Source organism: Macrobrachium nipponense, chromosome 12 (genome assembly GCF_015104395.2).
Source record: "Macrobrachium nipponense isolate FS-2020 chromosome 12, ASM1510439v2, whole genome shotgun sequence".
NCBI lineage: Eukaryota > Metazoa > Arthropoda > Malacostraca > Decapoda > Palaemonidae > Macrobrachium > Macrobrachium nipponense.
The window spans coordinates 32,345,146-32,361,708 of record NC_087205.1 but is presented as its reverse complement, the minus strand read 5'-3'; the positions used below and the strand labels follow the sequence as shown (position 1 = coordinate 32,361,708).

Genomic DNA, 16,563 nt, shown 5'->3' with positions numbered 1-16,563 from the left:
TTAGCTATTCATTAGTGGTTGTGATCCTTAACCCCCATGAGTACCAGGGGTCTACTGCACTGCACAAAATACTTTTACAAGAATGTCTTGCAAACTTAATGGATTTTGCTCTTTACTTCAACTTCCCTTAAATTCTATAAATGTATTGTGCTGTAACAGTAGTAGTAACAGCCATTCATTTGAGACCCTCTAAGGCTTCTATGCACAAAATGGGTAAAACACAACAAAATTACACTCAAATTTTCATCAGTTTTATAATGTATTTCAAGATCTACATAATGCTTGAACACACCTATATACTTCAATCCTATCTGCATATAAAAAAATGCTAATATCTAATTCAGCTAGTTTTCCTACACAAACAATGCTCTCACCAATGTATTCCCTTTCCTTACTTCAATATGATATAGACAATTACTTAACAGCAAACAGAATCTGATTTCAGTTACCAATATATTAAATAAAGGCTTGTAATTCATTTACTGTATTGTCTAAATGAATTACATCATTAAGAAGAACCTAAAACAATATGAAACTGTGTATCACCTGCACTGTACAGAATCTGAGTAAGGTACAAAAACATGGATCTTTTACAATACAATTAACAGAACAGGCATAATTATTTTGAATTCCTATACTCTTCAGTGTGCCATAACATTTACTAAGGGAACACAAACTGTCTCTCAATTTATAATTTTAAAAAAGAACAATTTTATTCTTCATCGTACTGTATTTGTTCAATCTCAATCTGTTTCTATACTGTGTGAGGTTACAAAGCTTTATTTACAACCTACAGATTCATATTAGAGATGCAAAAGCTGGCACATCTGAATTTGCACGACGAAGGGTCTCCAGGGCAATGGCAACAGCATTAACTTGAGGTGTTGGTGTGGCCTTTTTTATAGTTCTGATAGCTTTGGCAGTGCCAAGTTTTATTTCGGCTTGTTCCATCAACTGCAAAAAAAATATATATATATATTCATATTTTTTTTTACATACATAACTTAAGATTATCTAAGCAAAATATTCAAATGCACTATTACTGGTTATTCCCATTAGTGACAGTTTAAGACAGTTTGGTGAAATCTTAAAATATGAGTATGCACTGTGCCTTTAAACAAATACACTTTACAATGCATTCAGCTGTGGAAATATCTGCACCAATTATAGTCCTAGTAAGAAAAGAGCAATGATAAAATATGGTGTCACAACATGAACTATATAAGGATTGCATGGCCCTATTGCTGAGATAAGACCAAACACTGAAATAGGAGGGAAAATACTGTTTTAACCCTCTCATGATTTGATAACGCGTAGCGCATCAATTTTTTTCCATAAGTGCACAGATGAAGCGCCCTATGTAAGTTATTATCGGGAAAAATTCACCAAAAAAAAGTGTCAATCATAGAAAACGTACTCGACGCCATTGGGTAGACAGATGATGAATCTCAAAGAAAATACAAACCTGACGGCGCTAGCATACTTGGCTACAATACAAAACATCAACATAAGTAGGTTGGAAAATCTGAAAATTGCACTCCATAAAAAATTTGCATTTTTTTAATCATTTACAGCTTAATAGCAAACACATTTATCGCAAAATTATTGCTTCCATGTGAAAGATCAAACATTTCTACACAATTTAGGTATAAAACAAACTCCTCAAACCTAACTATTATATTTTTCATGATCATTTCCAAAAAATATGTACGATTTTTCTTTAAAATTTCACATTCATCACATAGTTTTTATTATTTCTAAGCCTCATAAAGATGTTCCGATTGCTTTGGGAAATAATTAAATCATTTGCCGACATAATAACACTAACCAGAAGTGTATATCAGTTATAGTTTGGACGTACCGAATTTTACCAAAATACTTTTCCACGCACATGTTCTTTTCGGCCTGGGGGAAAAGTCGTGTACCTCACACCCTTATATTTTTGGCCTGTGTGCAAGAGGGTTAATAATCTGTGATCAACCAGGCAAACTTGCTCAGTACTGTATGCATGGTGATAGTCTTAATATGTATGTTGTACTTGAATTGGCTTATTGATGCTGCAGTTAGGGAAAAGGAACAGGTAATAGTCAAATGACTTTGGGACTGCTGGAGGAAGTCAAATTCTAGTTTACCCCCCCCCCCCCCCCCCTAGCTCTCCAACTACTTATGCTAGCTATTACCTATAAAGGAACAAAAAATTTACAAAAATCTTGGACTCCTTGAACAGCCACTACTTACATAAGGTATAGAGTAAAACATCCCCCACCATTCTCCAAACATCATCCCAGTGTTATTCAATGTCCAAATAATTATGGTTAAATTTTGTCTTTATTCTCTCTAGATGGCATCATTTGTTTGTATGGTGTTTTTACGTTGCATGGAACCAGTGGTTATTCAGCAACAGGACCAACGGCTTTACGTGACTTCTGAACCACGTCGAGAGTGAACTTCTATCACCAAAAATACACATCTCTGACCCCTCAATGGAATGCCCAAGAATTGAACTTGCAGCCACCGTGGTGGCAGGCCAAAACCATACTGATCATGCCACTGAGGCGCTTTAGATGGCATCATGGAAATCACTGGAATTTCAGGGATGAAATCTGTATGTCACATGATGTCAAATCTCAAAAGGGTTAATGTTAAACAGGCAGTCCCCGGGTTACGACGGGGGTTTCGTTCTTCAGACTCGTAACCCAAAGATCGTCCTAAGCCGGAACATCATAAATAATCCTAAGAAAACCTTACTTTTAATGCTTTGGGTGCATTGAAAACTATGTAAACTGCATTCTTATTGCAATTTTCTTAAAAAAAAACTTCAAAAATTGACTATTTTGCATTTTTGGTGTCATATTTCTTCTGCCAGATCAGCGTTGTAGGCGTCGTAACCCTGGAAATAATTTCTGATGAATATAATTGAAAAGCGCCTTAACCTTGGAACGTCGTAAGCCGAACCCGCCGTAACCCAGGGACTGCCTGTATATATGTTGGAAGCTCTTCAAAGGTGGTTACTGGTTAATAGTTATGATGTTATACGAGGGCAATAGAATATTGAAAAGAGATTGGAATGTTTAACAAGCGCCTGTGTGTTTTGAAAAGCTTTGACGTGTGAATGGATGGTGCCTGCTGATGATTGTTAAACCGCTCAAGTCAATGTGGCGTGCACATTAGTTGACCCCATGAATGGGTATGTGTGCCCGCAACGTGACTGATGAGGCAGGGTATCATATGATCTTTACATCACAGAGGAATGCAAATAAAGAATCTTCGAGAACAGTTGAGTATCAGGGCCTGTGCGAGCGCAATATAATCTGATATAAAATCAGAAGTGATTCACTAACTGGTCGATCATCAGGTGATAATCAGTGAGATGAAGCCAGAGGTCCTGTCAAGGCGAGATACTTCTTTTTGTAGTGAAAAGACTGATTTCTGGGGACAGTGGGAGACGAGTTATCTACCCTACATTTGAGTTTTTAATCAGTGCCTCCTTTTTTTTTTTTTTTTTCTCTCTCTCCAAAGTATACAGGAATGCTTTTTTGTTTTTTTTTTTTGTATTTCCATTTTTCATGCTCATTTATTTTATATTTCTTTACATTCTGAAGGTTATAATTTCTTTCCCTTCAAATGGATTCAGTGTCGCCATTGAGGATGGAAATTCTTGACAATTATTTATGACTTTGGTCATGAAAGACTGACTTTGTAACATGTTAGTTAATGGGGAGAAAGTAGTCTAATACAGAGATGGTGGTTGTTGATTTTTCTTAAGGTAGGTGACAGATGTGTGTGTGTGTGTTTTTTTTTTTTTTTTGAGATGGGCTTACATTACCATTTCTTCCAGAGACAAGGTTTACAAAAAGCCTTGTAGTATGTTATATTTAAAATATTCTCTTTCGAAATATGACAAATTTTAAATTAATTTATAATTATTTGTATTTTTCATAGCTAACAAACCTGACATATTAACATTAGGATAAATCTCTTGGTGCCAGCTGGCAACCAGTTAGAAACACTAAAAAATTGTATATGCAAGGGATCTGTGGCATCTAGCATCTGATGCATAGCAGAGGTGGAAGCTGGTAATGGACCACTCTTGAATCTCATGACGTATTTAGTCTTTCTTCCAACCAAGGATAAGACATAAGAGGGGTGGCTAGAGGTGGGCAGCAATGTTAAGACCTCAAGTTTGTTAGCTAGGAAAAATACAAATTAATTGCAAATTTGTCATTTGCTCATATACGGAACAAACCCTTGGTCTTAAAATTAGGATAAGACTCACACTTAGAATCCTCATTCCTTGACTGAGAATTTTAAGGAAGAGGACCTAAGCTTCTGAGATGTTAGATATAGGGGATTTAACACCCAGTCCACTGGGATTACATACTACAATGTAACATGTCCAGAATCACTGCATATATGGAAGTCAAAGAGAACTATATCTGTTCAAGCAACAAACCATGTCAGCCACATGAAATGGGTGTCAACACTCCTCACTCCACTTGCTGGAGAGACGATAAGCTACTGGGAAACAGATTTGTATGTTACATGGTACACAAAAAGTGCTATAACAGTATGACTGCGACACTCACCTGCATCAAGCCAGTTCCAGCATGTGATGTGTCTAGTCTTCAAACTGCCCATAAGTATTGAAAAAAGGGAAAGAAAAAAAAAAACAGAAATCTCACTCTTTCTCTCTTAGGCAAAATACAAACTGTCCCGTCAAAGGCACTGGATTAGCTACAAAACTTGCTGAGCAGCCACCATCGGACACGAGGAAAAAGACAAGTTCTTCTTAAATGCCAAGGAAGAACTTATTCCCCTGATGTCATATGCTTTGCCACGCACAGTATTAGAGACAGAACTTAACGATGAGGAGTTGGCTTGCCTAAATGAAATGGTATTCTTGGACACTTCTTTCTTGGCTCGGCCTGTGCTAACAAAAAGTCTACAACACATAGGTCTGACAAGTCCTTTTTAGATAACAACACAGTGCTCTGGGGGAACAAAGCAGTTATTGTTAAGAAATCTTTTAAGGAAGGAATGGAAAATGAGGAAAATTTGTATCTGTGAACAAAGGGATTCTGAGTCTTAGCCACAAAATCTGGGACAAATTCAAAAGCTAAGGACCCCCAAATCCTGGTGCGTTTTATGTCATAATTTAGACCACGTAGCTCTCCAATTCTTTTCAAGGAGGTTAAGACCAGAAGGGAAACTGAAAACTGTCTTTAAAGTCAGTTCCCTGTCCGACAATTCACACGACTTTGAATGGAGCTCGAGTGAGACTACTCAGCACCAGAATAAGGTCCCATGTAGGAGGTCTGAGTTCTCTAGGTGAACAGGACTGCTCAAAGCTCTTGAACAACATAAGAGATTTCCCAGGATGATATGATGTCTACATCTTTCAGACAAAGAACTAATACTAAGGCAGGCTTGTAGCCCTTGACCACAGAAAAAGAGAAGTTTCTCTGTACAGAGAAAGATCAGAAACTCCTCTATCTGCTAAACAGACATTCCAAGTGCAGAGAAACCCTGGTGATGACACCAATCACAGTAGACGGCCATTTGCCTTGGTACACGGGCTGATGAAGATCTCCTGAGGTCGCTGGACATCCAAGTTGCTGCCCTGCAAGAAAAACAACTCGCTCGTAAGAGATACTGGACAGTCTCCAACCGTGAAGAGAAAGGGACCATACTGATGGGTGGTACCTCTCTACAAGAGGTTGGAAGAGAAAGTTGTGCCAAGGGAGAATCTCTCTCAGCACAGCTGAGAGAAAAGACAGAAGATCCAGGAACCACTCTGCTTGGGGCCACAAAGGAGCTACTAGGGTCATCCTGAGATTCTTGGAACCTATTACTCTAATCAGGACATGACGGATCAGGCAGACTGGAGGGAAGGTGTAAGTGTCTAGATTGTCCCAAGGATGCTGAAGGACAGCCTCCACCACAGCGAACGGATCTGAGACCACCGAACACTAAACCTCTAGTTTTCTGTTGAACTGCGTAGCAGGGTCTAACACGGGTTTCCCCATAGATGGAATAGCCTGTCCACCATGTCCTGATGAAGAGATCACTCTGAACCCAGAACTTGTCCCTGATGACTTAGCTTGTCGGCCACTATATTCCTTAAGCCCAGAATGTATCTGCCATTAGCTCCACAGAGCTATCAATCGCCCACAGGTACAATTTGATTGTCAGCAAGTGAAGCTGGCATGACAACATGGCCCCGTTTGTTCACATATCCTACCTCTCTAGTGTTGTCCAACATCAGAACGACAGTGATCTGTTACCCTCTCCCAAAACTCCTTAAGACCCAGGAGGGCAGGGCCCCAAAGTCAGGAGCTCTTCCAGATCTGTAGGGGGGTGAATGAAGAGGAACTCCCACTAGTAGGTTCTGGTTGTCCAACCACCACAGAAGGTCGCTTCTCACCTTTGTCAACAGAGGACCTGGAGTTGAGGGGTCTCCTGCTGAGGACCAAAACTACTTTAGTCTCCACTGCAGTGATCATATATGAAGATGCCCATAAGTGACCAGCTTCTCAAGAGGCCCAGAAGTACCATATATACTCGGGTAACGTGCGATCTTGCATATCATGCGACCCCCAAATTTTCACCAATAAACAGTGGTTTTGTCATGTATCTCATGTATCATGCGAGTTCCTTTTCCGAGAGCGTCAATTCATCATAAGGTTGGTGGTTTAGTGTGCTAATGGCAGAGTCATTCAGATGTGTGCTGCTGCTAGTCAAGTTACGGTAATTTTCTTACTAATCCCGAGAATTGAATAGAAAATCTCAAGATTAAAAAAGAATCACAAGATAATAAAACAATTGTAAAAATACCACGCCTTGGAGTCCTAAATCATCTCTCTCTCTCTCTCTCTCTCTCTCTCTCTCTCTCTCTCTCTCTCTCTCTCAGGAATAAATACTGTAATTTGAGTCTTTCACCAACGGGTATCAGTCACACATTCTTTTATCCGATTTTTCAGTTTTTGGAATTTTTCAGATTTCGGAAATGTGAGGTCAGATGCATAATCAAACAAACATCACTGCTGCAGCAAAAACATTTTTTCCCTTTATGTTTTTCATTACTCTTATTTATTACTTACAGTTTATTTAAATAAATATTAATATAATACTGTTAAATGAATGTGAGATAATTAAGATCGCCTATAATAAAATAGTGGGGCAATCAACATCATATGTTCACTAATAGCTATTATTTTCAAAAGAAACATTCTGTAAAACGCAAAAAATATGGATGTACATAACAATCAAAATATAATAATGTTTTGCAGTTCATCTTGTGAATTTTAACAATAAGTATGACTATAAAATATATTTCACCACATCGATCTTGAAGTTGAAGAATCGTAAAATTTTGAGGATGGTCCGGGAAAAGGATTTGCACTTAGTGATGATGCATCACTTCAACACAATGTGGTATTTTCATACCACTTTATTGATGACACATCGCTGCGACACACAGGTATTTTTCACTAGACTTAAAATGATCATATTATATTACTGTTTTCACGAAGAAATAATTATATAAAGAAAATTATTGAGCAATTTTTGCCATCAGCAGTCACAAAATCATGACCATGGTAACATTCAAACCTAATGCCATCCACGGCATATGTCTATAAATAGAACAGAAGCAGAGGGCAGTCATTGGATAACAGATCTCCATGGCTACCAACCAGCCAATCAGGTGTTGGTTATACTACTACTATGTGAATTTCTTAGAATGAACGTTTACACACACGAAGCTGACGATTGTGAATTTCTTAGAATGAATGTTTACACACGCGAAGCTGACGATGATGTGTGTGTTTTTCATACAGTACGTAGTTTTAGTTTTTAATAGTGTAAGTATTTTACTGATTACATGAAGAATAGAATGATTCCTTCTCATTACATTGAATGCAAAATGGTTTGAAGATTCTTCTGCAAAAAGAAAAAAAAAGTTCTTTACAAGAAGATACCTATTTACTAATGCTGTTGACATACCTTTAGAACAAAATTCAGCTCTTTAATCTCTGGAAAAATGTTAATCTTTCTGTCTGCTGGTCACACCCTTTATAACCCCTGCGACTAGCAACAACAAAATTTGTTTGTTTGTTTTATCTTTCAAAGATGTAAGTACTATTACCTGTAGGTACAGCACATTTTTTAGCAGTACGTATACCCATACACACACACATACAGTTGCGCGTGTGCTAATACCTATTGGTTTCAGAGACTCAAGTTAACACTTAACAGTACATATAGTTGAGAGAGAGAGAGTTCAGCAATGGTTCATCTCTTGAGGAATGTTAAGATTTGTTCCCTGCTCTTGTAAATTTAGTTCATGCGACTGACAACAACAAAATTCATATTTGTTTTTTTGTTTTCCAGATATGAATTACCAGTACTGCACATTTTTTAATAAGCATGAACACACTGCCTGCATATGTACTAATGCCCACTGGTTAAATATACTCTATCTCTCCTCTCTCCTCGATCCCTCTCTCTCTCCTCCTCTCTCTCTCTCTCTCTCGCTCTCTCATCTCTCTCTCTCTCTCTCTCTCTCTCTCTCAGGAAAGATACCGTGTCAATTCAAATTATCAGTATCTTTTCCTGATAGACAGACAGAAAGACAGCATAAATATTTAGGGCTTGGCATATGTCAATAATTTTATTTCCTTGAGATTTTTGGTTAATCTTAGGATTTTCCATGGTCAATTCTTGGGATTAGTAAGAAAAATGCCATAATTTGAGTAGCAGTACCAGCAGCTACAGCGCACACCCAAATGAATCGGGTAAGCCTAGCGCGCCAAACTATAGTATTTACAAAATGAACAGAGCTCTCTGGCTGGGGTGTTTTGGTCCTCCCACGTGTTTGATCTCCGCATTATCTGCCAAATGTATAACAACAACAGAGATAAAACAATTTCTCCCATTACAGATACCAAATATTATCTTTTCCGTTACGCAGAATTCTAAATAAATTACGTAGGTTAACGATTGATAGTTTTTTTTTGCAATAAAAAGAAACGGAGTCAGATTTTCTATCCACATGGCAGGCATATAATTTTGGTGCTGTTGCGAATATTTCAACCAGTTCCACGTGCGTTTAAATCCACACTGTACAGTCTGGAGGCAGTTCTCCCTTCTACACAAATCTTGAGCAGACATCAACTTCACAGCCGAGATAGGGCAATCGTATACAAAATAAATAGGTATGGAAAATGCGAAATGTGGGCCTATGTTATCCCATAAAAAAGCTCTCGCTTGGACAGCAGTAAGATTTAGGAGTGAGAGAGAGAGAAGGGCCGAATAGGAAGGAGATTAAAGTACCTGGGAATGAAAAACCCTTATAATCTTATAATTATAGCCTCGGGGTTTGTCTCAAGGACATTCAAAGATGGTTAGTCTAGAACAGCTAAACATTTTGTATAAACCAAAATAATGCAAATGGCGCACGATCACTCTTTTGTATTTTAAGCTACATAGACTTTTTAAAAGATCTACTGTTTTCCTCCAGCACTAACTATCAAAATCGACCGATTTTGGAAAGCATAGACAGTACGCTAATTTTATACTGCGTGTACGATGCGACCCCTTTAAAATTAACTTCAAAATTAGGTTTCAAAAGTCGCATAATATGAGAGTATATACGGTACTTATCACTGGTGGGCTGGTTGCTCTCCCCTCAAAAGGGCATAGAATCCTCTGGCTGGGAAGATTGGACTTTTCAAGAGTTATCACAATACCTAAGCTGTGACAACACTGGAGAAGATGGTCCCTGGACCTTGCTAAGACCAACCAATCATCAAGATATCTCAACAGACAAATCCATGCCATTACTAGAGTAGAGACTCTGTGAACACTTGTGGGGGTGTTGTAAACCTGAAGCAAAGGACTTTGAACTGGAACACTTGCTCCCCCAAGACTAAAGTGGAGGAATTCCTGGATGAAGGGTGGATAGGAATCTGAAAGTAGGAGCCCTCTCATTCATCCTTACGGGTGCTAGGACTGTCTGGGGCGTCTCCATTCTGAACCTAATCTTCCTGATGAAGTGGTTCAGAGTTGAGAGCTCTATCACCGGTCTCCAATTGCCAGTGGCTTTAGGTACCAGGAAGAATCGACTGTAAAACCCAAGACAAGAACATACTACTCTTTCCACTGCCCCCTTTTTTCCATCATCTTCCTCACCTCTTCCTGGAGAGTTAACTGCTTTGGAAAGTCTTGGGTGTAAGTCAAGTGTAGGAAAGGACGATCGAGGAGAGGAGGAGGGAAGTCGAATGGAAGTAAATACACACAGTTCAGCTCTGCCCACTTGCCAAGTAGCCGAGTGGCTTGCCAGGCATCTCCCCACCAGTGGCAGAGGGTGGGAAGTGGTGCTCACTCTGTCGATGTCCTCCCCAGCCTCTGCCCCCAGTTCCCCTCCCTGGTTTTGAAGAACGAGACTGAAAGGGACGTTGCTGAGGCTGCTCTTTTGGTGTCAGAGCTGGTTGAGAAGCTCTAGTTGAAGTAGATGGTCTTGAAGGGTTCCTGGCAGGGTCTGCCTATGCTGCCTCATAGTGGATGAGCGAGACTGAGCTGAAAACTTAGTCACTACCTGTTGGACAAGTTGATCAATATATTGTCAGCAAGTCATCTGTCTATCGAAGCCTAATGATCCCTAGCTAGAAGATGGGATTCTAGATCTCCATTCCGCAAGGAAAGGAAAGAGTCCGTATCCACTGAATGAGCCACTTTAGAGAGGGCTGCATCTCTTCTAATTAGTAGCAAGTTATCCAACTAATTGCAAGATGAAAAAGACTGTCGAATTTTCCTCTTGTAGAATGGGATGACGAAATCCTTGCCATTGCTGATGACCACCAATCTACCCAAGAGACAGTCTGAAAGGCAGAAGATGCAGTTGACTTAAAGAAGAAGCTTCCTGAAATGTTAATGAAGGGCCCTCAGCCCTAACCTGATCCAGGGTTAACTCAGGATTAAGCCAAATTACATCCGAGTTGACCTGTCTACACATCAACAGGGTGAGACTTGTAGAATAGTACTTATGGTGAATAAAAAAAGGAGGAAGAAGCTTGAAAGACCTGTTGGAATGGAGAGAATTATCCTGTCCTGAAACCAAAGAATTCACAAGCTGCAAGCTTGAATTAACATGCCCAGAACAAGGCAACTCAAAAGATGTCCTCACATTTTTCTTCCGTCCTAATAAGGCCTCTATACCTGTAAGGGTCATTGTACATAGTGTCTCAGTAATCTTAAGAGAGATTATTGAACTCACGAATGAGATCAATAACCTTCATGTAGGAAGATACACTCTTAACTCTTCCAGTCCTCTGTATCTTGCAAAGAATGCTGAAGTCCTGAAGTAAAAGGAAGGAAGGGGCCACGATCACTTCCTCTGACAATAGAAAACTTCTTACTTGATGGACGTACGTCATCCCTTTCCACTGAAGACTCGCCAAACATAGGAATATGGGCATGCATCTGTCTCAGTCCGAGAAGTCACGTACACGGACACGTGAAGACAAACAACATACATGATTCCTTTCAGGGAAAAAAGAAGCAGAAGCAAGATCCCTTTGTCTCAACGAGTCATGTCCCGGACTTGGGAAGATGAATGATGAACGTGGGTCCTCCTACGAGAACGAATCAAGGAACGTCTTTCTCTTGGGAACCGGAGAAACATGGTCACTATCAGCACTCCACATCCTACAACCATGTCCAAGAGTAGAAAAATGTTTGTCATCAACATCATGGTCGCGACCTGTATCACATCCACAGACATAATCCTTAGGCGAGCTGTGACTTGTAACACACCTGTGGACGTAACTATCAGGCGAGGTATCCCTAGTCCTCGTAGGTGAATGAGACCTGAATCAAGGGAGAGGAGAATGTCCTGGAGGTCTCTGAGGAACTGGACTTCTAACCTGACGGTCCATCACCTTTGATTTCTTGACAGGAGCCTTGTCATCTTTCCACCGAACTTGTACAAGTTGAGGAGACGAAGAATGGACGATGGAAGACTTTTCTGAGAGGTTGAAGGGCAATGATCAACCTCCACAGGAACACGAACGTGACAGACAGAACCACATCCACGTACGTGAAGTGGTGACACAAATCTGTGAGAGGAGAAGACGACACAGCTCTCATAAGATACAGTGACGAAGTCCTTAATCCTCCAACATCTAACTCTCCTCAATCCTCCAACATCTAACTCTCCTCAATCCTCCAACACCTAACTCAAGAGCGAGGAGGGGGAGACGAAGACGATGATGATGACTTAAGATGATGAAGAGGATGAAGAAAAAGAAGGCAAAGAAAAAGAAGATGAAGACCTACATCATTTCCTCTTAGAGGTACTGCTGTCCCTCTCTCAAATATCAGTCCAGTTTGTCCATCACAGCCTGAACGAAAACATCCGATGGATTGGCAACTGTAGATGACAACGTTATGGCGGTGGCTGGCTGCAATGTCACAGTAGCAAGCAGAGTATGTGACATCACAGATACTGTCGCCAAGGTAAGAGATGACACCAGGAGTGACTTTACAGGATCTGCCAGATTCTGCCCCTGAGTCAGTGGCCCTGCTGCTGGCAAGGGAAGTCGATCGAGGATGATGCAAAGCTAATAGTAATGGTGTCCTACTTGGCAGCAGCACATGAGACCCAAATTACTGGAGGCTGGAAGGAGGGGACTGCTAGGGGAGCCGATACTGGTGGCTTGAAGACATGAAATTGGACAATAGGCCTTCCAGGTGGGGTTACTACTGGTAGGCCTAAGGAAGTCCAAACATATGACATACAGTATTTTGCACATTGGAGCCTGACACAAAGGAACAAGACGGTGCTGCCTCTCCTCTCCCTGAAGGGGCAACATTCCCCCTTGAGAGAGACGGGTAGCATCATACATAAAATCACCCTGAGCAACTCCCGATGCTTCCAAAGACAAATCAATAGAAGAAAAGGAAGGAGACAAGGCATCAATGGATGACAAAGCAGTAGGAATAGGTCAGGAAGAAGGGGAAGCAGAAAAGTCCACTTGGGAGGAAGGAATCCTTCCCTCCTTTTTTGTAGAAGTTCTCCACTGCTCAACATGGCAGGAATGACACCCCAGACACAGATAGCCAGGAAGCGTGAACACGGGAACCCTAGGATACTGGGACACACACATTGATGCTCATGGTACTTCATAGGCTGGTTAGAGGAATCCATGATAAATCCACAAACATGACACACCAAAAAGCACAGGAAAGCAGAGAATGCTTGAAACCAGCTTGGGAAGAGGAGAGCAAAGGTGAACGTCCACTCTTCAAGGTGGTTGAAGAAAGACTAAATACATCAAGAGGTTCAAGCGTGGTCTCTGACACGCTTCCACCTCAGCTATGTACCAGATGTCAGATGTCACAGATCCCTTGCATATACAATTTTTTTTTAATGATTTCTAGCGTATGAAAAAACCTCTGTTATGTATAATGTAATCAAATGGCTATGAAAATTATCTTTAAATATAGTTATCACAAAAAAATTTATTCACCAACATAGGACATTGTAGGTGGTATCCTGTAATAGGTAAGGGTCCTATAAAACAGGGAATGGTTAGTGTTTGGATAAAAAAGTGAAAATTCCTTAAATGGTAAATTTGTTGGAAATACTTGTCAATTATTTAAATGTCATTATGATGAAATTTACTTACATCTGCTACACTCTTTTCTCCTAATGTCTGATGATAGTCTTTGAGTGATTTCAGTAGTAAATTAATGATGTTGGAAGCCAACTCTGCATCTTTTTCATTCTTGATTGAGCACTGAGACTGAAAAATAAAAAAATATTCAGGTTAGGAAAAGTAAATTGGCGGCTCAGAGTAAGAAAAAAAATTAACACATACCATTTTCATGTATTACACTTGTAAGGTTTTATATCTCCTACATCATCTAATAGTTACCTAATTTAAATAACCATTTTATTTCAATAAAATAAACAATACAAAAATCCTCTCCTGCTATTACTGGAGCTTTTTCTATTGCTTTCCTGTATGTTCTCATCTATAAATATTAGGTCTTAAGAGGTAATATGGAACTTGAATACATCTGTATTGCAGCTTACCAACTTCATAAGCAAAGCAGCTGCAGGTCCACCAGCCAAACTAGTGTCAATATTAATAGCAGCTTGTCCACCATCCAAACTAACACCTGCTTTTACTGGAGGTAATTCCAATGCTGGCCTTTTTGGTGGAGGGGATAACCTTGCAGGTGGTGGGGAAGGAACTCTGAGTGGAGCATCTGGTTGGTAATTCCTACTGTCCATTGTGCCATATGGACTTAAGCCACGTGAGTGCTCAGCAGACAGCCTGTAAAAGGACAGGTGTTAATCCAGAGACAATGATAGTATTAATCTGTTATCACTAAAATGTCAACAAAACACCACAAACAAAGTACAAGGAAGTTCATTGCTAACATTAATTTTTAAAAAGTAATTAACATTTTTCTTAAGTATACAAACCAAAGCTTTCATATATGGTGTACCTTACAGTGCACGAACTGGACTGGCTGTGATCTGGATACAGTACCTTGGTTAAGAAGGATGTGATCTGGATAGAGGAACCTGGTTGAGGAGGATGTGATTTGGATAGACTAACCTAGTTGAGGAGGGGGGGGAAGAGGTTACCTACAGTCTCCAATTCAACTTTGGCTTAGAAAACTAGCAATATGTTTATATTTCTTCAATCATCTCACGCTTTGCTCAAGATAGGAAAGTTTCGGTATTGTACAACTTAAGTTTAAGTAATCTTTTCGTGAAATCAATAAGATAAAACACAAAGGAATTTAATTCTTTAAACCTGTTTTTACTTATTGTCAGATTTTGCATCATTAACACGATCATGATAAAATAAAACTTGTGTTTCCGTACAACAAATTCACCCTGAATATGCTGGTGTTTTCAGATTTTGGATGTGTGTAATATGTGAACACAAAATAAAGAATATGTCGTATTATGTTGCATCCGTAAATTATTTGAGTTTGACGGTATTGCTGAGAGCATGAGATCTGCAAGGCGTCGTTGCATTTGTCATCTCAGCAAGAGATTTGAGTTGCCAATTAGCAATATAAGAGGTTGCAGTTTCGACAATATTTCCCATAATATATCATTACATTTTCTGTTAATAAATACACAGAATTTCCATTATAACTATTGAACATTTTTGTTCTAATATCATATGGTATGTCCGAACATTTGATGGGGAAAAAAAATAATAATCGGATGGATGCATTTAGTATCATTAGCTTAAATCTAAGCGGGCTGCGGGGAATTCAGTCCAGCAAAGAAGTTGAACTCTGTGGACAGACTTCGCACTCTTCAACTCGGCCTAGGCTTTAATCAGGTTGTTTCACATTTTATTTTATGAATATATTTTTCAAATGAAAGAGATATCAGAGACTTATTTGAGTGATATGAAGTAATAATCTCAGTGAAATAATAAACAACATAGAATTAAGAAAGATTGACTTCCTTTCAGGCAAGTCAATGACGGCTGCAACATGATAAGACATATTCTTATTTTCTCTTCACATATTAGACCCACCTAAAATCTGAAAACACCAGCGTATTCAGTGTGATTTTATTGTATGAAAACACAGGTTTTATTTTACCTTGATTGCGTGAATTATGCAAAATCCGTTGATAAATAAAAACAGGTTTAAAGAATTAAATCTTTCTCTCTTCACTTTTACTTGTAATTCCTTTGTGTTTTATCTTACTGATTTCAGGAAAAGATTATTTAGTTGTACATTCAATACCAAATCCTTTGGTATGACCAAACTTTCCTATTTTGTTTGGAAAACTTGAAATAAATGAAGCTACAACACAAAAATATGAACCACTGAGTGAACAGCCTACCTCCTGATACCAGCCAGAGGCCGCCAAACAAACGTCTCATAGAATCTACCTTAAGTGAATCGACTATAGTCGCTTGCATATACAATTTTATTGATTTTTACTAGTTTCCAGCAGGTGCCAGATTTATCCCAATGTTAAGATCTATGTTTATTTTGTATAAATGAATAACATTAATTAGTGAATATTGCTCGACGAAGAAATCTGCAAATAGGCAAATTTTCCATGAGTAATTTGGAGATAGGTTCCACTGAATAATTTGTGAGTAGGTGAAGCTGCAAATGCTGAACCACTAATACGGGGGCTGACTGTGGTGCCTGTCTGTATTCCAGCAGTGGAATGCCAAATACCACTGCAAGCAACATGCCAGAGGAAAAGTTCCCACCACCCCTATCCGTGTTTCATAATGCATACCATGAAAACAAGAGTTACAGGAAGAAAAAAAAGTAAGTCTCTTCCTGAATAAAAAAAATTCCAAAAGAACAAAGTTTGAGAATCTCATTGGAATTTCCCAAAAGAAAAGTCCCTTTGGTCAGCAGTTTTCCAAGTATATTGTAAATTAATGGGTTCTAGGAAAACTCAACCACACCTCCCCTCCCCCTTGTAAAGAAGGGGACAGAATGTGAAACATTCTAGATTAGTGGAAGACACTTGTAATCCACTAGCCCTCAAACTCA

General features: G+C 39.3%; 1 protein-coding gene across 2 annotated transcripts in view; it reads right to left on the bottom strand.

The window, feature by feature from the left end:
• Positions 1-240: 240 nt before the first annotated feature.
• LOC135224463 (uncharacterized) overlaps positions 241-16,563 on the bottom strand; it is a 151,908-nt gene continuing 135,585 nt past the window's right edge. For both annotated transcript variants that reach the window (XM_064263462.1, XM_064263463.1), the window contains 3 exons: positions 14,099-14,342; positions 13,689-13,805; positions 241-954 (listed from right to left, as the gene is read on the bottom strand). In XM_064263462.1, coding sequence (XP_064119532.1) covers positions 799-954; positions 13,689-13,805; positions 14,099-14,342 — 517 coding nt within the window. In that variant the 3' untranslated portion in view covers positions 241-798. The remainder of the gene's footprint in view (positions 955-13,688; positions 13,806-14,098; positions 14,343-16,563) is intronic.